We start from the raw sequence: 21899 nt of genomic DNA on the forward strand, positions 1-21899 counted from the left end.
CAGGGATCAAACCCTGGTCTTCCGCATTGCAGGCAGATTCTTTACCGTTTGAGCCACAGAAGGAAGCCACAATACATCAAAAGAATAATATAAACCAAGCAGGAAATTTGGACCAGTAGCTTTTCAGTACCCTAAGTTAGTATTTCACACAAATTACATACATTTTATTCCTACCCCTTAGAGGAACACACTATAGAATAAATGGTAAGGGGATACAGGTGGTGGTATGCTAATAAAGTTTAACAATTGGCTTCCTTGGGAGGGGGGGGTGTGGGTGGAATCCCAATTTATACTATTTGCTGGTTTTTGTGGTATAAATATTCCCAAAATAACCAGTTCCAAAGCACAAATACAACATCACTGAACCAGCAATGAGAAAGAGATGAGAAAACTGGTCGGTCCTCCAAGAGAAAGCTCCAGTGTACACCACAGGGTGTAAAAGATGCAAAAATATTTTCAGTCTCAGAGTTAATAGTCTATCCAACAAATTATTTCTGAAGCTTCTGTTTACTTTAAAAGATGATCTTTGTGTCAACTCACACACAGGAACAAACCTGAATGCTTGAAACACTGTTAGAGCCTAAAATTATTATTTTGGGTTAACAGAGCTGTGCATAAAAGAGTTCACAGAGCAGGCACGCTAGCCATTGAAAGGCCTGCTTCGATTAAAGAGCTAATACTGGTAGCAGAGTTTCCAGGAGCAGAGGTTCTAAGCAATGACTAATGCTCCAACACTACGGGAATGTGGATTTTAGGAGGGTTCCCACCTGAAAGGAAGGAGCAAATGAGCAAGAGGGTGTGGCCAGCTCTCCCCTCCACATCCTCTAGCTCTCACCCTATGTTTTGTAAATCACGACTGTGTAACAGCTGAGAGCTCTTACAGCGCAGGCACGTGCCCGTCACAGCGAACTCGCCTGGCCACGGGCTATTGTGTTCCGGAAGCATCCGTGAGCTCCACCTGAAAGAGCCCCTGGGGCCACCTTATGGTCGAAGGCTGAGTCACGGCTGCAGCCTGGGTCAACACAGAAGAGAGAAGATGGCGTGTCTGCTGCTCTGGCTGCCGCGCCAGTCGGGAGAGAAGAAATGTGTTCGCGGCTCCAACAGCTCCTTGAGTTTTCTTCCCGTTTCCCTGCTTGCGCCTTGCCTATCTTGGGTTCCACGAACACTGTGCAACAGTGTGAACAGCGAGACACCACCCGCCTAACGGATGAAAGTAGTTCACTAATGCTAAAACTGTGCAAGTGATATGGGCTGTTTTGAACCCCTGCTTTGTATGTGGGAGTCTGGAATTTGCCTACATGAAAAGAAGAAGGTGTCTACATGACCAGCCTCCAGTTAAAACCACTGGCTCTCAGTCTACGAGATTCTAGTAGATACCATTTCACAGGTGTTGTCGTGACTCGTTGCTGAGGGAATTAAGTCCTGTGTGTCTCCTCTGGGAGACGATTCTTAGACGCTTGTGCCTGGTTTCCCTTAGACATAGACAGCTAAATTTAATATACAAACCTGCTTTGAAAGGTCATCTAGAATGCACAGTTCTAACAGAATACAATAGCTTAATTTTTTTTTTTTCAGTACCAGATTTAGAAAGACATTTTTTACCTCAGATGAATTCCTTTAGTCCTTGAGCTCATAGCATGTATCAGTTGCTATACACTCATTAACAAGTATTTTGTGGTCAAGTATTTTGTACTGGAGAAGTAAGATTACTTCTCTGTAATTCATAGTCCAAACGTTTATAAATGAAAGGGAATAGTAATTACTCCAGAACAATAGATTGCTTAAGTAGCTGTTGTTTACATAGCAAAGTCATCCCAGTAAGAAATCAAATTAGGTACATAAGAAAACCACACAGTTCAGCAGATAGCAGATACCTAAATTCTTCCCCACACACCCTAAGCTGTCTCAGTTCAAAATAGAGGAAAAAGGAATAGTGAAAAAAAACTATCATTCAGGTGACAGCTGCTGATTTATTCCCAGAGGGAAAAGGATTTAAGTTGGATGCTGAGGAATGGAGAGGTTCAGAGAAGGTAGAGGTAAGAATTTTAGTGAGGGACTAAAGTCAGGAGAGATTATGTTCTCGTAGATGGAGCAAAGGGGTTTGTCTGAAACTGTCAGAAGTGAGAGCTGAGGCAGCACAGAGAGAATGAGTACACACTCATCTTATAAACCAGACAAGAACTGGAGGAAGGTGTGGTCAGGATCAGAGCTGGACTTCAAGAAACTTAGAAGATTAGTGTGTGCGCAGTGTAGAATGCATCTACTCAACGGTGAAGCTGGGTGCACCTGAATATAAGGAGACCTCTTACTTGATACGGGTGAAGGTGTTTGGTATATCCTAGTAAGACAAGCTTGTGCGCCTGCGACAGGCGCGCTAAAGCGCAGGCGGCTGCGACGGGCGCGCTAAAGCGCAGGCGGGTGACCGAGAGGAGCTACCCCACGTTTGAGGTCAGGGGCAGAAGCTGGGAGGAACCCATGCCTGAAGGGCCCCGGCCAAGAGGAGTTACCCAATGTCGGAGGTCAGGGGAGGTGGCCGAGAGGAGATACCCAGCGTCCGAGGTCAGGGGCAGAAGCTGGGAGGACCCCATGCCCAAAGGGCAGTGGCCAAGAGGAGCTACCCCAAGTCCAAGGTCAGGGGAGGTGGCCAAGAGGAGATACCCAGCGTCCGAGGTCAGGGGCCGTGACAAGAGGAGTTACCCCGCGTCCGAGGTCAGGGGCTGCAGCCGGGAGGAGATACCCCACTCCCTTAAGCCTGAGTCCAGGGGCAGCGTGGAAGGAGCTACCCCATGCCCCCACGCCCAAGGCCAGGGGCAGTGGCCGGGAGGACCAACCCCAGGCTGTGGCTGTGCGGGACAGGAGGGCCTAGAGGAGCTATCCCACGTTGAAGGTCAGGAAGGGCGGCGGTAAGGAGATACCCCTCGTCCAAGGTAAGGAGCATTGGCTACGCTTTGCTGGAGCAGCCGTGAAGAGATACCCCACACCCAAGGTAAGAGAAATCCAAGTAAGACGGTAGGTGTTGCAAGAGGTCATCAGAGGGCAGACACACTGAAACCATACTCACAGAAAACTAGTCAGTCTAATCACACCAGGACCACAGCCTTGTCTAACTCAATGAAACTAAGCCATGCCATGTGGGGCCACCCAAGATAGGCGGGTCATGGTGGAGAGATCTGACAGAATGTGGTCCACTGGAGAAGGGAATGGCAAACCACTTCAGTATTCTTGCCTTGAGAACCGCATGAACAGTATGAAAAGGCAAAATGATAGGATACTGAAAGAGGAACTCCCCAGGTCAGTAGGTGCCCAATATGCTACTGGAGATCAGTGGAGAAATAACTCCAGAAAGAATGAAGGGATGGAGCCAAAGCAAAAAGAATACCCAGCTGTGGATGTGACTGGTGATAGAAGCAAGGTCTGATGCTGTAAAGAGCAATATTGCATAGGAACCTGGAATGTCAGGTCCATGAATCAAGGCAAATAGGAAGTGGTCAAACAAGAGATGGCAAGAGTGAATGTCGACATTCTAGGAATCAGTGAACTGAAATGGACTGGAATGGGTGAATTTAACTCAGATGACCATTATATCTACTACTGCGGGCAGGAATCCCTCAGAAGAAATGGAGTAGCCATCATGGTCAACAAAAGAGTCCAAAATGCAGTACTTGGATGCAATCTCAAAAAAGACAGAATGATCTCTGTTCGTTTCCAAGGCAAACCATTCAATATCACAGTAATCCAAGTCTATGCCCCAACCAGTAACGCTGAAGAAGCTGGTTGAATGGTTCTATGAAGACCTCCAAGACCTTTTAGAACTAACACCCAAAAAAGATGTCCTTTTCATTATAGGGGACTGGAATGCAAAAGTAGGAAGTCAAGAAACACCTGAAGTAACAGGCAAATTTGGCCTTGGAATACGGAATGAAGCAGGGCAAAGACTAATAGAGTTTTGCCAAGAAAATGCACTGGTCGTAACAGACACCCTCTTCCAATAACACAAGACTCTATACATGGACATCACCAGATGGTCAACACCGAAATCAGATTGATTATATTCTTTGCAGCCAAAGATGGAGAAGCTCTATACAGTCAGCAAAAACAAGACCAGGAGCTGACTGTGACTCAGACCATGAACTCCTTATTGCCAAATTCAGACTTAAATTGAAGAAAGTAGGGAAAACCACTAGACCATTCAGGTATGACCTAAATCAAATCCCTTATGATTATACAGTGGAAGTGAGAAATAGATTTAAGGGCCTAGATCTGATTGATAGAGTGCCTGATGAGCTATGGAATGAGGTTCATGACATTGTACAGGAGACAGGGATCAAGACCATATTCATGGAAAAGAAATGCAAAACAGCAAAATGGCTGTCTGGGAAGCCTTACAAATAGCTGTGAAAAGAACAGAAGCGAAAAGCAAAGGAGAAAAGGAAAGATATAAACATCTGAATGCAGAGTTCCAAAGAATAGCAAGTACAAGATAAGAAAGCCTTCTTCAGCAATCAATGCAAAGAAATAGAGGAAAACAACAGAACACGAAAGACTAGAGATCTCTTCAAGAAAATTAGAGATAAAAAGAGAACACTTCATGCAAAGATGGGCTTGAAAAAGGACAGAAATGGTATGGACCTAACAGAAGCAGAAGATATTAAGAAGAGAGGGCAAGAATACACAGAAGAACTGTACAAAAAAGATCTTCACGACCCAGATAAGCATGATGGTGTGATCACTGACCTAGAGCCAGACATCCTGGAATGTGAAGTCAAGTGGGCCTTAGAAAGCATCACTACGAACAAAGCTAGTGAAGGTGATAGAATTCCAGTTGAGCTATTTCAAATCCTGAAAGATGATGCTGTGAAAGTGCTGCAGTCAATATGCCAGCAAATTTGGAAAGCTCGGCAGTGGCCACAGGACTGGAAAAGGTCAGTTTTCATTCCAATCCCAAAGAAAGGCAATGCCAAAGAATGCTCAAACTACTGCACAATTGCACTCATCTCACACACTAGTAAAGTAATGCTCAAAATTCTCCAAGCAAGGCTTCAGCAATACGTGAACTGTGAACTTCCTGATGTTCAAGCTGGTTTTAGAAAAGGCAGAGGATCCAGAGATCAAATTGCCAACATCCGCTGCATCATGGAAAAAGCAAAAGAGTTCCAGAAAAACATCTATTTCTGCTTTATTGACTATACCAAAGCCTTTGACTGTGTGGATCACAATAAACTGTGGAAAATTCTGAAAGAGATGGGAATATCAGACCACCTGATCTGCCTCTTGAGAAATTTGTATGTAGGTCAGGAAGCAACAGTTAGAACTGGACATGGAACAATAGACTGGTTCCAAATAGGAAAAGGAGTACGTCAAGGCTGTATACTGTCACCCTGCTTATTTAACTTACATGCAGAGTACATCATGAGAAACCCTGGACTGGAAGAAACACAAGCTGGAATCAAGCTTGCCGGGAGAAATATCAATAACCTCAGATATGCAGATGACACCACCATTATGGCAGAAAGTGAAGAGGAACTCAAAAGCCTCTTGATGAAAGTGAAAGTGGAGAGTGAAAAAGTTGGCTTAAAGCTCAACATTCAGAAAACGAAGATCATGGCATCCAGTCCCACCACTTCATTGGAAATAGATGGGGAAACAGTGGAAACAGTGTCAGACTTTATTTTTCTGGGCTCCAAAATCACTGCAGATGATGTCTGCAGACATGAAATTAAAATACGCTTACTCCTTGGAAGGAAAGTTATAACCAACCTAGATAGCATATTCAAAAGCAGAGACATTACTTTGCCAACAAAGGTACGTCTAGTCAAGGCTATGGTTTTTCCTGTGGTCATGTGTGGATGTGAGAGTTGGACTGTGAAGAAGGCTGAGCGCCGAAGAATTGATGCTTTTGAACTGTGGTGTTGGAGAAGACTCTTGAGAGTCCCTTGGACTGCAAGGAGATCCAACCAGTCCATTCTGAAGGAGATCAGCCCTGGGAGTTCTTTGGAAGGAGTGATGCTAAAGCTGAAACTACAGTACTTTGGCCACCTCATGCGAAGAGTTGACTCATTGGAAAAGATTCTGATGCTGGGAGGGATGGGGGGCAAGAGGAGAAGGGGACGACAGAGGATGAGATGGCTGGATGGCATCACTGAGTCGATGGAGATGAGTCTGAGTGAACTCCGGGAGTTGGTGATGGACAGGGAGGCCTGGCGTGCTGTGATTCATGGGGTCGCAAGGAGTTGGACACGACTGAGTGACTGATCTGAGTAAGACAAGCTTGAGGACGCAGGTGTGAGAAGCAAAGGGGGAAGAAGTCAAAGATAATTCTGACATAAGAAATAACACCAAGCATTAACAGAATTAAAGAAGTGAGAAACAGGGTCAAATTGGAGAAGGTTTTCAGATGTGTTAGTATGGTGTCATAGTAACCCGTCAGTGGACAGTGCAAAGATGGTCAGGATGGGAAATATGGTGGGCAACACTCACATGGTGGGAAACACTCCCTGAGATGTTACCAACAATATGAAAGGCGTAGAACCACTGGGGACACAGAGAAGGACAAAAATAGCAGTAAGCAGAACCTGAGGGATTCCCTTCACTCAGGAGGTGGGAGAGGAGAACCTGCTGAAAGCATCTTTACTTACAGATATTAACAGAAACCCAAACTCTTGGCTCCTAAAAGTAACCCCTATACTATTCTCCTAACTATAAAATTAATAGATACTCATTACTATATGTTTATTCATTGTTCATTATTAAACAGGGAAATGTAAAGATAATAAATTAACTGCGGGCTCACTATAAATGTTTACAACACACACACAAAAAATTACTTTAAAAGACATGAATAATAGTATATATTCTGGTTTAAATCCTGTTATTCCACACTTAGGCTAACAAATATTTCCAAATATCTTTAAATGCTTTTCCAAATAAAACTTTCACAGTCATATCAATTCTGTTTTTGGCCAAGCTCTATTTGTGTATTTATCCCAATCATTCTTTTGTGCTATTTTGGATGTTTCTAAAATTTTTATTGTGAATAACTCTTGGATCATCATATTTACACAATTTATTCTTATACTCATTTCTGATCATTTCTTCTGGTCAAATTCCTATCAACAGAAATCATTTCAGCTCTCTTGGACATATAAGGTTGATTGAAATATGGTCAAATATACCTCAAAAGTTTTTGAATGATTTCATATTCCCACCAGAAAAGCCAAAGTCTGCTTAGTTACCCATACCTTCACTAACAATTGATATTATCTTTTAATAAATTAATGTGCTACTATTAAATTATACTTTAAAAATATATGATATAGAAACTTACAATATTTATTATGGTTTATATTTCTTCTTTGAGGAAATGCCCTTTCATATTTTTACTCCATTTTTTCCACTAAAAGCTTTATCTTTTCCACACTGATTTCCAAAAGCATCTTATATATAGGAGATGGTTATCCTGTGTCATGTTATATAAGTCCCTTAATACTTCATCTTTTAATTTAAGGTCTTTTGAAAGAGACAGATTACTTTTATGCATTTTGGTCTTTTTACATTTCCTTCATGATCTCTTCCTCATAGTTTATGCTTAGAAAGAAATTATCTATTCACATTTCAAATGTTACTTCTTTTGTCTACTGTAAAGTCCATAATTTTGACAAGTCTGTTTCCAATTCTGTGTACTCCAATGGTCCATCTAATAGATGGCCTTAGAGCTTTACCAATACAAGCTGACCCCTAATTCAGTCCTGGTAATGGGTAGTCAGTCGCATTCCATGAGCAAAACGAACAAAGAGTCAGCTGTGTCAGTGAGAAGACACAGAAGGGTCTTTCTGAGAACAACTTCATAGGCTTGGTGCCGACAGAAGGACCAGAGCTGCTCTGGAAGTGAACAAATGAATTTAATGCCATGTTACAGAATTAAACATGTGCGTAGCAGCATCTCCCTGTAACAGGTTTGACTACTGGAAGGACCGAGGAAAAAGTAAAAAACAAACTACATTTTTCCTTTTCTACACTATATGCTCCGAGGAGTTGCTTTACACCATATTTGTGTTGTATTTGTATTTGTGTCATATTCTATCATGGGCTGTGCCTCCTGGAAAAAAGTGTGTGTGTGTGTGTGTGTGTCTATGTGTGTGGTGGGGCAAATGGAAGATGCTACTAACCATGTTAAGGGTTTTTTCTAGCATCCAACTAAATATAAAACCAGAATGAATATTCTATTCCATCATATCCCAAGGGATTAGGAGCCACTAACAAGTATTAAATATTGAGCTACACTGTCAGGGAAAATAAAGCATAACCTCTAGAGGACTTTACAATTATGATAGAGTTACGAAGTCAAACCAAGCAATCCCTAAGGGAAATCAGTCCTGAATATTCACTGGAAGGACTGATGCTGAGGCTGACGCTCCAATACTTTGGCCACCTGATGAGAAGAGCTGACTCACTGGAAAAGTTTCTGATGCTGGGGAAGATTGAGAGGAAAAGGAGAAGAGAGTGGCAGAGGATGAGACGGTGAGACAGCACCACTGACTCAACGGACCTAAGTGAGAGGGAACTCTGGGAGATGGTGAAGGACGGGGAGCCTGGTGTGCTGCAGTCCACAGGGCTGCAAAGAGTCAACCAGCCAAGGGCAGCCTCTCATGTTCACCAAGAATCTGATAAGTCTTCAGAGACTATGCATTGCCCTTAATTTTGAGGCAGTTGATTTCTAGAACGTGACTTGGCCTTGGTCTTTGGTACATGATGGTAACAACTGGGGGAGCCTTTCTACAGATGACTTCATCTACATATTGCATTCTCTCTCAGGTTTATTCTAAAGAAATGTTTAAAAGTTTAAATAGACACACATTTAAGGAGTTAGAAATATGTGAACACAATATTAAAGAACATAGTATACTATATAAGATTAAAAATGTCCATGAAAATTAAAAATATAATTTCTCTTAATAACAGATTTTTCTCCACTTCACATTAACCCCAAAATCTTTCCATAGGCACCCAACGGTCTATTAAATTATCCTATTTTAATAGCAGGTATTAATAACAAGTTATTTATTATAGTGAAATACAAATCTTTCCAATGTTCAACATTTTAAGTGAGGAAATTCAATTCCCTCTAGGGGAACATAAAAATACAGTAAAAAAGAATCAGAAGTAACTCTTCCATGACTTTTTGACTGCAGTTCCACTGCACTTGAACTCGTCAAGCATGCCTCATGGCTGAACAAGAAGGTCAGAGAAATAAGAATACGAATAAGTAGGGTGGAGGACCAAGCTGAACTTGAACAACAGTTCAGGAAGAAAGGTGACTTTGCTAGAGGATCAGAATGAGACATTTAAAAGAGTTCAACGATGCAATCCCTAGAAATACAGAGAAGAGATGAAGAAGAGACTGCAGGAGGCTCAGCGCCATGCAAGATTCCCTGGGGCGGGCTGGGGGCAGTGATAGCTGCTGGTGCTCAACAAGTCCCGGTTCAGCTCTGAGACACACTGCTGTACGCTGGGGAACGTGTGCATGGTGAAAGACAACAGAGCCATTTAGAAAAACAAACAAAACATATGCTATCACTAGAGCTGAAACTGCATCACTCCTCAGTAAGAGTTTTCTATCTGGCTAACTATAGTTAAAACACTACCAATGAGAAGAGCAAATTTTCAGGAAAAAAGGAAGAAATATTCCTTGTATGAGAATACTGTCCACATTAGTAAAGTATTTCTGTTGACTTGTTTAAGTTGACAAAAAATAATGAAGATTTCAAAACATGTAACTGTGTATCTGTTTTCCCTTAATGCTGATGTAACAATTGAAGAACAGATATTTTTAATTTAATATAAATGTTACACCATGAATTTGGTAGGTCTTGCTATTTAGAATGGCTTTCTAGGTGGCTCAGTGATAAAGGATCACCCTGCACAACAGGAGACTCAGGTCCAATCCCTGGGTTGGGAAGATCTCCCAGAGAAGGAAATAACAACCCACAGCAAGATTCTTGCCTGGGAGATCCCGTGGACAGAGAAGCCTGGTGCGCTTCAGTCCATAGGGTCATACAGGAGTAGGGCATGACTTAGTGACTGAACAGCAGCAGCAGTTATTTAAAATATGCCCAACAGGAAGAAAAAGAAATAGCCTTGTTTCACTCTTTTTCATTATTGAAGGAAATACTAATCTTTCTCTTGGAACTGTTAATTTTAAATGTCACAAAGCACGTAAAATGCTCAGCACCATGCCTGTCTATCTATACCAAATGCTCAATTAGCTTAAATATTCTTATTATCATTATTTTATTAAACAGGAGCAGATTCTGAGATAATGTCTACTTTTGGAAATCTGGGCTTCACATGACAATGCTAATGCTCTTTTCACACTTCAACTGGAAAAACTTACCTCTTGCAAATGAGATTCCTTTTTCTTTGCAGACAAATTTAAATGTTTGTCAAGAATGGAATAGTATTTTTCACTCTCTTTGTCAAATTTCTTCTTTCCATCCTAGGAGATCACAAAAACAACAAAACATTCAAATCAGAGAATCAAGATAACCTTGATTTCCATCATTCCTGTCAAGCGTCCAATAAAATTATTTGATAAAGATTCAGTGAGCTTCAACTATGTGGAAAACTTGATGAAGTAGGAAGAAGGGTATGAAGCAAAATCATCTGAGTATGTATTCTGCTCTCAAAGAAGTTCACAGAACTATAGTATGGAGGGGGCAGGCTGCCTATAGTAGAATCCCTTTGAGCACTCTATAACTGATTCTCAAGAAATTTTGACTTAGAAGTCTGGGGCATAGCCAAGAGAAAAATGTCTCTTTTAGGCTTTTTTGGTGATTCAGATGAGTTAACATACAGTTTATAGACCACTCACAAACTCTGCAAGGAATCATAATATTTCCCAAGTCAAAAAAAAGATGCTTGATATTTCAAACAAGTCATTCTCATTTTTTTAAGTAGAATACATTTTTATGGGTTTTCCAGGTGGCTCACTGGTGAAGATCCACCTGCCAATGCAGGAGACACAGATTCAATAATTCCTGAGTTGGGAAGATCCCCTGAAGAAGGAAATGGCAGCCCACTCTAGTATTCTTGTCTGGGGAATCCCATGGACAGAGGAGCCTGGTGGGCTATAGTCCATGCAGTAGCAAAAGAGGTGGACATGACTTAGTGACTAAACAACAACAATTCTTTTATAGAGAAGGGGAGATGGGGAGGGGCTATTATAAACAAAAAGTCCACTGGAGGAAATTGGGAGTTTGAAGTATAGTGGCTTTTCAAGGGTTTAATTTGACAGTTTCACATTGGCTGAGCTGTTCAAACAGCACATTCTTGATAAAAAGGAAAATAAATCTTCACAAACTGGTGGTGTGAAATAATTAGACCAGTTCAAAGTCAAATCAAAAGGATTAGAATCATCTGTATCATACACTCAACATAACTTAATCACTGATCTTTGCAATGCCTAAAATGACATTGTTTTATGGGTTCAGCTGTAACCAGGCTAGCCCTTTGTTGGAAGAGAATACCTTTCCCCTAAGGCATACTTCTATAGAAATGCAAACAGAATACAGTTCTAAGGAGAACAAGACATGCCTAGACATATGATCTTCTCCAACTATAAATATGTTATCCACCAGGTATGTTTTTTCCATTTATGAGTCCATATGAAATAAATACTACATGACCACAGTCATAAATTTCACTGGCCAAAGAAGTACTACTCCTTCCTTTTATCTCAGTGTTTCTTGATGTGCAATGTCTAGACCACATTAATCAAAGTTAAGTATTTTAAAGGCTACTAAAAATGTAGATTCCTATTTCCCTCATATAGAGATTCAGACAGGTCTTTTTAACAAGACCTGTGATTATTATGGATAATGGTTTTCATTTATTTGAATCAGTAAATATTTGGAAGAGATTAATTAAAAATAATGGATGAATGGATGGATGAGGAGAGGAGGAGAGACTCTGGGAGGAAGCGGGGAAAAGAGGAGAAGACAAGCAGGCCTCTGGTTTGTCTGTCTCACAGTTGAGGTTGTCAGATCCAGACTAACAGATGAAGGTATTCTATCCTGATCCAGTAGCACTCTAAATTTTTATCCACTTAATTATATTTCCAGGAACCCATCATGATCTAGTTGCATGGATGGAACTTTAGAAACTTAACTGGTAAAGTTTCATTGAATGAAAAGAACAAGTAGGGTTCTGCTGTAAACGTTCTAGACCTTTGAAGAAGTGAGGGAATGTTTCTGCATTGCTGTATTATACCTGTAAATAAGGCAGGGGAGTCACATCTTCAAAGGATTTTTATCATTTAAGGAGAAAATGTGGCTCTACTAGGCGAAACACAATTGGAAAATACCAAGTGGCATTCCCATCCAAAAAAGGGGTCGGTGGAGGAACTCGCACAACAAAATGTGGTGGAGAGGAGCCAAAAGGAAGCAAAGAAGTCCAAGGTTCAGGACGGGAGGCGCTTGTCCCTCTGCTGTTGAAAGATACCTGAGTGAACATTCCATTGTCTACTCCTCAATCTGGCATTTTATGCCCACAGCTGACCTGCTCAAGCAATCTTTCCAAAAGCCTCTCTCATTAGCCATTCTGAGCACCTGTTCTTTTTTCTCTACAGACTATAAATATAAATGCTTATTTCTTCTAAGAGCCACAGCTTCAAGTTAGAGCTACTCTTCGCATCCAGCTTAAACAGACCTCATTCACAAGTCCGCTTCACGAGTTTCCTCTGCTTTGTAACTGTTCATCTAATTTTATAAATGGGTCTCTTACTGTGTTCAAGCCCTACATTGCAGCAGGGAAATGCATATCCTAAATTTACGTCATATATATATATATATCTCCTATGCTTCTTAAAATTTTGAGAGAGTGCTCAATAAATATTTAATGAACATGCAAAATTATTCCTCTTGTAACAGTGGGCATTACAGTCCCTCACAAACATTCCATTTGATCAAAAAACTGATATCCATGATACAGGGGGCGATTCTGCACAAATGGCCTCAATTCAATCCCTGTGATACAAGAGCACTGTCGGGGGCGGGGGGCCACCAGCTGCCTTAGAGACGAGTACGGGAAACTGACTCACTTTCATCCTACAATAGGGGGCTTAAAATTTCTCACTGTGTGCAGAAGAAACGAGGTGGGGGAGAAGGGAGCACAGCTGTGGCAACTACACTTGCATCTTTGTTTTTCAGTGTTTGCTGGCATTTTTGGAAATGTTAATTCAGTGCCAACAGACCAGCATTCCTGGCAATACAAAAATCATTCCCAGAAGAACTTCCTGGACTCCTAATCAAACCCTGGCCCTTCACACCACCAGGCCAACAAAAGAGATCTACTCAAAGGTTCCAAAGATGCAGATAACACAAACACATTCAGTTCTAGTATAAAATTAAAGAGCTGAACTGAAAGAGGAGGGCATATGAAGGACCACTATAGTCTAGGGAACCATATTCTTGAAAACAAAGAGCACTTTTTGTGACTCACATCTACCCCCAAAAGCCATGATTTACTCTCATGTAAGTCAGGTCCTATTTGGTTTTAGTAACTTAATACCACACAGCTATCGATTGTCTATTATGTACTTGCAGATATCAAGCTAAGAATTTTCTCCAAAACCAGTGCTGCAGAAAGAAGGGAAAATAATGCATGAATCTTTACGCTAAACGCTATATGTGATTACTGACTGAAATAGATGGGCAAACAGTGGAAACGGTATCAGACTTTATTTTTCTGGGCTCCAAAATCACTGCAGATGGTGACTGCAGCCATGAAATTAAAAGACGCTTACTCCTTGGAAGAAAAGTTATGACCAACCTAGATAGCATATTCAAAAGCAGAGACATTACTTTGCCAACAAAGGTTCATCTAGTCAAGGCTATGGTTTTTCCTGTGGTCATGTATGGATGTGAGAGTTGGACTGTGAAGAAGGCTGAGCGCCAAAGAATCGATGCTTTTGAACTGTGGTGTTGGAGAAGACTCTTGAGAGTCCCTTGGACTGCAAGGAGATCCAACCAGTCCATTCTGAAGGAGATTAGCCCTGGGATTTCTTTGGAAGGAATGATGCTAAAGCTGAAACTCCAGTACTTTGGCCACCTCATGCGAAGAGTTGACTCATTGGAAAAGACTCTGATGCTGGGAGGGATTAGAGGCAGGAGGAGAAGGGGATGACAGAAGGTGAGATGGCTGGATGGCATCACTGACTCAATGGACGTGAATCTGAGTGAACTCCGGGAGTTGGTGATGGACAGGGAGGCCTGGCGTGCTGCGATTCATGGGGTCGCAAAGAGTTGGACACGACTGAGTGACTGATCTGATCTGATCTGATGTTATAATGGTATGGTATAATGGTTTTCTGTAGATCCACAATAAGTGCATCTGAACCAGGTAGTCATGTACAATGAGGTCATATGTATGTGTGATATGTTTATATGTATATATTTTTAAATCTTTAAAAAATGCCATCAAAAATGGCAAGTTAATCCCCAAACCCAATCATAGTGGCAAATGTGTAAGATAAGTTCAAGGTCTGTAATCAATTTGTGTTCCAAGCTACACTGTATTTACTCTGATCACATGATCACATTATTATTTAGCATATAAGATTAGCAACTGAGGTTATGTTGCACTTTCATATCCCCTGAGCTAAGGAATGGGAAAAAAAACTCCAAGTGTCAGTCTTAAAGTTGTGATATATAACAAACAAATAGGCAAAAAATAAGTCAAAATACTCATATAAACAATATGTCTATCACAAATTATACACAAATGTTAAATACAAGGCCAAATGAACACCTTCTATTGACCACAAGAGGGTACCAAAGGGAATAGACTACCACAATACCTAAAAAGTCACAAAGAGATATATTTCAAGCTTTATCCAATTGTTTTTTCTCTATAAAAGACAACTGCAAAGCTTTGTTTAAACAACTATTTTAGCAACCTTTATCTTAACATTATCATGATCAATTTTTTTTTAAGTAGAGGCAATGAAAAAATATTTTTTATATTTCTTTTAAGGAAGCACACATTTAGGATTTATGCATCCAATTTTTAAGACAATTTCAAGGTTATAATTGAAACACAGGATATTGGAAAATTTCCCATGCAACTATTTATGCTACCATATTAGTAAAACAATTAGCTAAATAAGCACTAAGCATATATTTTTAAAATCCTTTTAAGTGAGTGCACAGTAGCAGAAATAGTAATAATAAATACCGATAAATTTCTATTTCACAAATGCATAATTCTTATAAACTGGCACTGTGCTAGGCATTGAGAGGACAAGATACAGCCCTAACTACCAGTCTTGGCTAGACTTCCTCCTTCTCTGATAGTGGGATTTCCTCACCGCTTGGAAGAGTGACCTAGGGTGACATCATAATTTTTAAGTCTCAGAAAGAACAGCTGCTTAGATATTTCTTAGACCCAAGAGATTCCTGGTGTCCAGAAACTCAGGTTGTTGAGACCCTTAATACAGCTTTCACAGCAACATCCCAACTGCAGGTAACTGCACCAAACCATTCCCCACCATGTCTGTCCTCCTCAATCTGCTGAAATATAGACATTTCAAAAGGGCTTCCTTCTTCAGAGTTACGCCAATATAATTCACCACATCTTCCCTATTCCAGTTATCTTGCACTACCACCACCAGGTGATCAGAGTCCTAAGAGCCAAAGGTTTCATATTTGCCTATATGAGGAACTCCTACAAAATGGGGCTTCCCTGGTGGCTCAGCTGGTAAAGAATCCACCTGCAATGCGGGAGACCTGGGTTCCATCCCTGGGTTGAGAAGATCCCTTGGAGAAGGGAAAGGCTACCCACTCCAGTATTCTGGCCTGGAGAATTCCATGGACTCTATAGTCCATGGGATCGCAAAGAGTCAGACACGATTGAGTGTCTTTCACTTTCACTTTTAAAAAATGGAAAGATAGAAAAACAAACAGATAAAAATACAGATGAAGGATATGAAGGGATAACCAACAGAAGAGGGAAGTCAAAAGGTTAACAAGCATATACGGAGTTTTTCGAATTCAATAATTAAGAGGACAGCAAATTAAAATACTGAGATATCACATTATATGTATCAGATATTGGTTGGCAAGAGTTATAAAGGTGAATAACAGGTTGAATGCATGTAGAAACATAGGAACTCACATATGGTGGAAACACAGGAACTCATAAAGGGGTACAGGTACAGCCTTTCTGAAGAGAAATGTTGCATTCAACATTTCTAAGTGGTATATATGCATGACTTAAAAACAAGCTTCTGGGTGCACATCCCAAAAATATCCTCACAGAAAAGTCCATAAGCAAACCTGAAAGAGGATCCGTCTGGAACAGGAAGATAGCCAGGGTATTTACTGGTAAATAAAAATGCATTAGAAGCATACCACAAAGTGGCAGGCATGAAGTAAATACTACAAGTAGATGGATCTTAAAACATAATTCTGAGTGAAAACCACAAAACACAAAATAGGTAAGTAACACAAAATCATTTATGCAAATTGAAGTCATGAATAGAAAAATAATATCAATTTTGTAAGACAAATATATACACATTAAACTTATGAGAATGGTTGCTGTATAAGAAAGAAAATGTGAATGAGGTATGAGTGAAAGAATAAAAAAAAAGAGTTGTGAACTAAAAAAGAAAAGAGATGAGAAAAGATAAGAGAATTAGGAGATCAATCAGGAAATCCAACCTCTGACTAACAGAAGTACTGAAAGAAAAATGAAGGGAGGAATTACAAAAAAAAAAAAACACAAAAATTTCCAAAACTAATAAAAAAAGTATCCATATTAAAATGACACAATATATACAAAGCACAATAAATGAGAAAATATCTGCAAGATATATCATACACTATTACAAAACCATGATTAAAAACAAAAATCTAAAAACAGAGGTCGAATAAATATCATCAGAAACCAATGAGTTCACAATAACATCACAGGAAGTTATAAAACAAAGGTGCAGTGCCTTTAAAATTCTGAGAAATAATGAATTCCAACTCTGATTTCTATATCCAAATTGTCAATCTAGATTCATGGTAGTATAAAAATATTTACAAACATACAGGGTCTCAAAATTATTAATATCTAAAAATTTGTACCATTTTTCAGAAAGATACTAAGGTATGTGCTCAACTAAAATGATGGAATCAACCAAAAAAAATCAAGACATGAGATCTAGGAAAACAACAGTTCAAAGAGGCAACGAAAATTTCCAAGAAAATGGTAATATGACCTTAGGTGAAAACAGACAGACAAATAAGCCTATGAACTTTAAAGTAGCAGTTAAGATTAGAGTCCCAGAAGGGATGTGTCTTTAAAAAATCTGGAGAAGATATTCAATGTATACAAATGTATCAAGATGCGCTTTGTAATTACACTAACGCATTTGGGAACAGAGACTTTTATGCAAAATTTAAAGGTAACTATTCACTCTAAAAAAAGGAAGTCTCCCCCTCCTTTATGTATATATGTGTGTTTATGTATAAGTGAACTAAATGACAGCGATGGTACAAGGACAGGAGGAATTTTGTTACTCTAAAGTATTTACACTGCCTGTGAAACAGTGCAACATTATATCTAAAGTGGATTTGGATTAGTTTTAAATGTACATTTCAAATGTACAAATTTGTGAATGTACAAATGGATGAAATAGGGAAAAAGAGAAAAAAAAGATGAGAAATGGAAAAGAGTGGGAAACAGAGGAGGAATTTATAATGCCACTTTACGGCAATCATTAAAAAATGTTTTAAAAAAGTATAATTGATACAGTAAGAAAGCAGAGAAAATGAAATCATATGAAGTACCCAATTAAAATCACAAAAGGCAGAAAAATAGTGGAAGAAAAAAATAGGAACAAAGAACAAGGGGAAAAAGTAGAAAACAACAGGAAATATGGTAGATATTAATCCAACTATATCAATCATCTCTTTGAGAGTGAATGGTAAAATCCACCGATTAAAACACAGACATGGTCATAGTGAATCCAAAAAACAAGACTCAACTACATGTTTTCTATAAGAAACCAACTTGAAATGTAAAGACATATGCATTTAGAGCAGAGAGAGAAAGATAAACTTTGCTAACACTAAAAAAGGGAGAGCAGGAGTAGCTATATTAATGTCAGATAGATCAGATTTCAAAACAATGAAAGTTATTAGAGATAAAGAGGATTACATAATGCTTAAAAGGTCAGTTCTTCAAAAACAATAATAATTCTTAATATGCATACATCAATGTGTATGCAGAGCATAAGAGCAGAGCATCAAATATGTGAAGGAAAGACTGACAGAATTTCAAGGAGAAATAGGTAAATCCACTGTCATAGATGAAGACTATAACACCCATCTACTAGAAATGAACAGATCCAACAGGTAGAAAATCAGTGAGACCACAGCTGAACTCAACAGCACCATCAACCAACTGGATATAATGCTTTTCATTTAAGAACAGCAGATTATACATTCTTCTCAAGCTCACATGGAACATTTACCAACACAAACTACACTGTGGGCCATATCTTAGCAGATTTAAAATAATAAAAATTATTCTCGGTGAGCTCGGCTTCCTCAACATGGCAGCGCCCTTGTCAGTGGAGGTGGAGTTCGGAGGTGGTGCGGAGCTCCTGTTTGACGGTGTGAAGAAGCATCAGGTCACCTTGCCTGGACAGGAGGATCCCTGGGACATCCGCAGCCTCCTTGTCTGGATCAAGAAGAATTTGCTAAAAGAGCGGCCAGAGCTGTTCATCCAAGGAGACAGCATGAGGCCAGGGATTCTGGTGCTGGTTAACGATGCCGACTGGGAACTGCTGGGTGAGCTGGACTACCAGCTTCAGGACCAAGATAGCGTCCTCTTCATCTCCATGCTGCACGACGGCTAAGGGCCCCTCTCTGTGCCTGGGCCCCCTTGGGGTCGGGAGAACAGAAGAATCAGACAATCCCCTGGGGCCCTACTTCCAGATCTTCCTGTCCCCCTTGGCTGCTTTCTTCACTACTCTGTCCCTTGAGCTCCCTCCAGGCAGGGAAAAGAGGCCAGGTGCTAAAAATGAGCCTTTCTTGGGCACGTGAGCAGGGGAAGGCAGGCGCCCGAGCCGGGCACTCCTCCTCCCAGCAGCTGAGGTAGGGGAGGGTACCCCTCCGCATGGCCGGAGTGGAGGGGGTCTGTGCGGCCAGGTGACCCAGCTGCTGCCCCTCCTGTGTCTCCCTGAGTGACGGCTGACAAGGCACTGCCGCTCCTGGGCTGCGGTGCCTTCCTGGGGAAGAGGAATGAACCTCACTAGCTGATGGCAGGCCCCTCCCCTCTCAAAGACAGGAGGAGCCTTTGCCTCAGTTTCCCCATCTGGACAGCAGAGGGCTCTGCCTGATCCCCATTGATATCATTAGGGAACCCCAGCTGGGGTCCCCTATTCAGTGCAGACCACCCCCCCCACACACACACAGCAGCTGCTCCCCCACCCACAGCCCTTGACCCTAGCCAGCCTCCCCTACACAGGCCACCAGATGGGCTCCTGAGACCCTCCCCCCCACACACAGGGCAAAAGACTGCTTATGTGCAGCTCATTCCACTGGGGGTGGAGAGCGGGAGGGTGTACGCTAGACCTTGGACTGGCAAATAGAGGCCTGGGATGGGGGGGTCAATGTGCCTCAGTTTCCTCTCTAATGACAATTGAATTTTTAGAATATCTAAAAACTGAGGGGACTTCCCTGGTGGCTCAGACAGTAAAGAATCCACCTGCAATGCAGGAAATGTGGGTTCTATCCCTGGGTTGGGAAGATCCCCTGGAGAAGGAAATGGCAACCCTCTCCAGTACTCTTGCCTGGAGAATCCCTTGGACAGAGGAGCTTGGTGGGCTACAGTCCATGGGGTCTCAAGAGTCAGATACGACTGAGTGACTGACACACACACAAAATTGAGATACTTGATGGTGCAAGGGCACACTTTATCTACTCTCCCATCTCCTGCAGGAAGCAGGATGGGGCTGGCAGCACCTGGGAGGCAGGGTGACTCCCCCCATCCCCATCCCTTCTGGAAGTCTTGGGGCCTCAGTGCCTGCAACAGCTGGCCTTGGGCAAATAAAAGACTAAGTTGTTTACTGGCAAAAAAAAAAACAAAACAAAATAACAAAATAACATTCTCAGAGCACAATGAAATAAGCTAGAAATCAATGACAGAAAGATAGCTGGAAAATCACAGAATACTTAGAGATTAAAGAAGCTTCTAAATGACATGTGGGTTAAAGAAATCTGAAAAGAGATTTTAAAAAAGCATTTTGAACTGATTTAAAATTAAACGTTAAAATGTGTATGACACAGCAAAGTCAATGTTTATAGGGAAAATTACTGCACTGAAAAACATTAAAGAGAACAAATGGATGAAATAGGAAAAAAGGGGGAAAAAAGATGAGAAACAGAAAGAGTGGGAAGCGGAGGAGGAACTTATAATGCCACTTTAGGCCGTGGGAGAGACAGAGAATGCTGCTGACAGTTTCTGATGATGTTTGCTTGTTAACTGTCTCTTGGGCTGTGTGAAGACAGAGCGGACTGGGATTGGGTGGGTGGATAGTACTTGGAGTCGCTATAATCTTATGGGCTCTGGCATGACATCATGGATAAAACTGAGTTACATAACTGAGCAAACTCCAGGCAGGGTGTGTGGAACACACTCCAGACAGAAAGTTTGGAAAATTATCCTGAGTGAATATAGGGATTTCCTAATTAAAAGTAACACAAAGCTCTGCTTTACACCCACATTCAAATTTCTCTTCTTCTTGCTTGACAGAGACCTTGGAGAATGAAATTAAATATTCAGTTAAAAAAACAAAAAGCACTGATAACATGTAAGGAAGAACTAACCTGAGGACAAAAGACTGACACTTATGAAAGAGCATGCTCATGAGAAGCCTGCATCTGACTGAAACAGAGAGAGGTGTCTTTCCTTAACTCCCAGGGTGAAAGTCATAGCAAGTAGAATTTAATTTCACATATTATGCTAATATTATACTTTTTTAGAGCAAAATTCCTAGAAAACAGAGCCAGAGGCAAAGCTTGCCTGCTACAGCTTGGATGCAATCCCTGGGGAGCAGGAGGGGGGGGAGGGGTGGGGGGGGGGGAGAGAGAGAGAGAGAGAGAGAGAGAGAGAAGGAAGAGAGACAGGAAAGGAAGAAGGAAAATACAAGCATTTATTCCTGAACTAACTGCAGAAACAGGAGGAGAAACAGCCAGTTGCTCATGCAATAAGGCAGACCTCCATTCAGGTTTCACAAAACCAACACACCTCTGGACAATTCAGTTGGGTTAGCAAGGATTTACCTGCCACTTTCTAATTGGTCAACATCTGCCCCATGGATAAGAACTCTCCTGTGTCCTATTGGACTGTCATCTGCTTGCTCAACAGCTGTGTGAGGGGCCAGAACCCAGGGCCCCCCTGGCATTCCATAAAGGGTCCAGACACGATGGGGAAGAGCCAACGGGACTGCGAGGCTGTGCATCGCTTGTGAGGAATAAGAAGCGATAATCCTCGGCCAGAGTTCTCTTCTGAGCAAACCCCAAGGGTCTGGGAAGAGCATAAACTGTGCCCAACAATAACACACACATTCCTAAGATGCAGATATAAGATTTTATCTTTATTGAGGGCGCTATATTTGCAACTTTAGATAATGAAACTGTAACATTTTCAAGGGATTTGCAGACTCATTCACAACCTTGTTCTCTAGAGCCTGTTTTGTATATTTTGCTATCAGAGGGTTTTCAAGAAGATCATGTTTATAAATAGGAAAGAAAGAGTACGTTATCATGACTCCCATATTATACTGTGGAAAAAAGAGGTTCATGGAAATTAACCATAGGCACTCAAACAGCAAGCAGAAGGGTGGAGTT

General features: G+C 41.0%; 1 protein-coding gene across 6 annotated transcripts in view; it reads right to left on the reverse strand.

Moving 5' to 3' along the window:
- Positions 1–21899, reverse strand: part of ARHGAP42 (Rho GTPase activating protein 42) — a 353084-nt gene that overhangs the window by 86522 nt on the left and 244663 nt on the right. For 4 of the 6 annotated variants that reach the window (XM_055547593.1, XM_055547594.1, XM_055547598.1 and 1 more), the window contains one exon: positions 10391–10492. In XM_055547593.1, the coding sequence (XP_055403568.1) occupies positions 10391–10492 (102 nt within the window). Of the gene's footprint in view, positions 1–767; positions 843–10390; positions 10493–18681; positions 18727–21899 lie in introns of those variants that run through there. The other 2 variants (XM_055547592.1, XM_055547599.1) reach the window with 2 other exon arrangements.

This window comes from Bubalus kerabau, chromosome 15, assembly GCF_029407905.1.
Source record: "Bubalus kerabau isolate K-KA32 ecotype Philippines breed swamp buffalo chromosome 15, PCC_UOA_SB_1v2, whole genome shotgun sequence".
In the NCBI taxonomy this organism is placed as follows: Eukaryota; Metazoa; Chordata; class Mammalia; order Artiodactyla; family Bovidae; genus Bubalus; species Bubalus kerabau.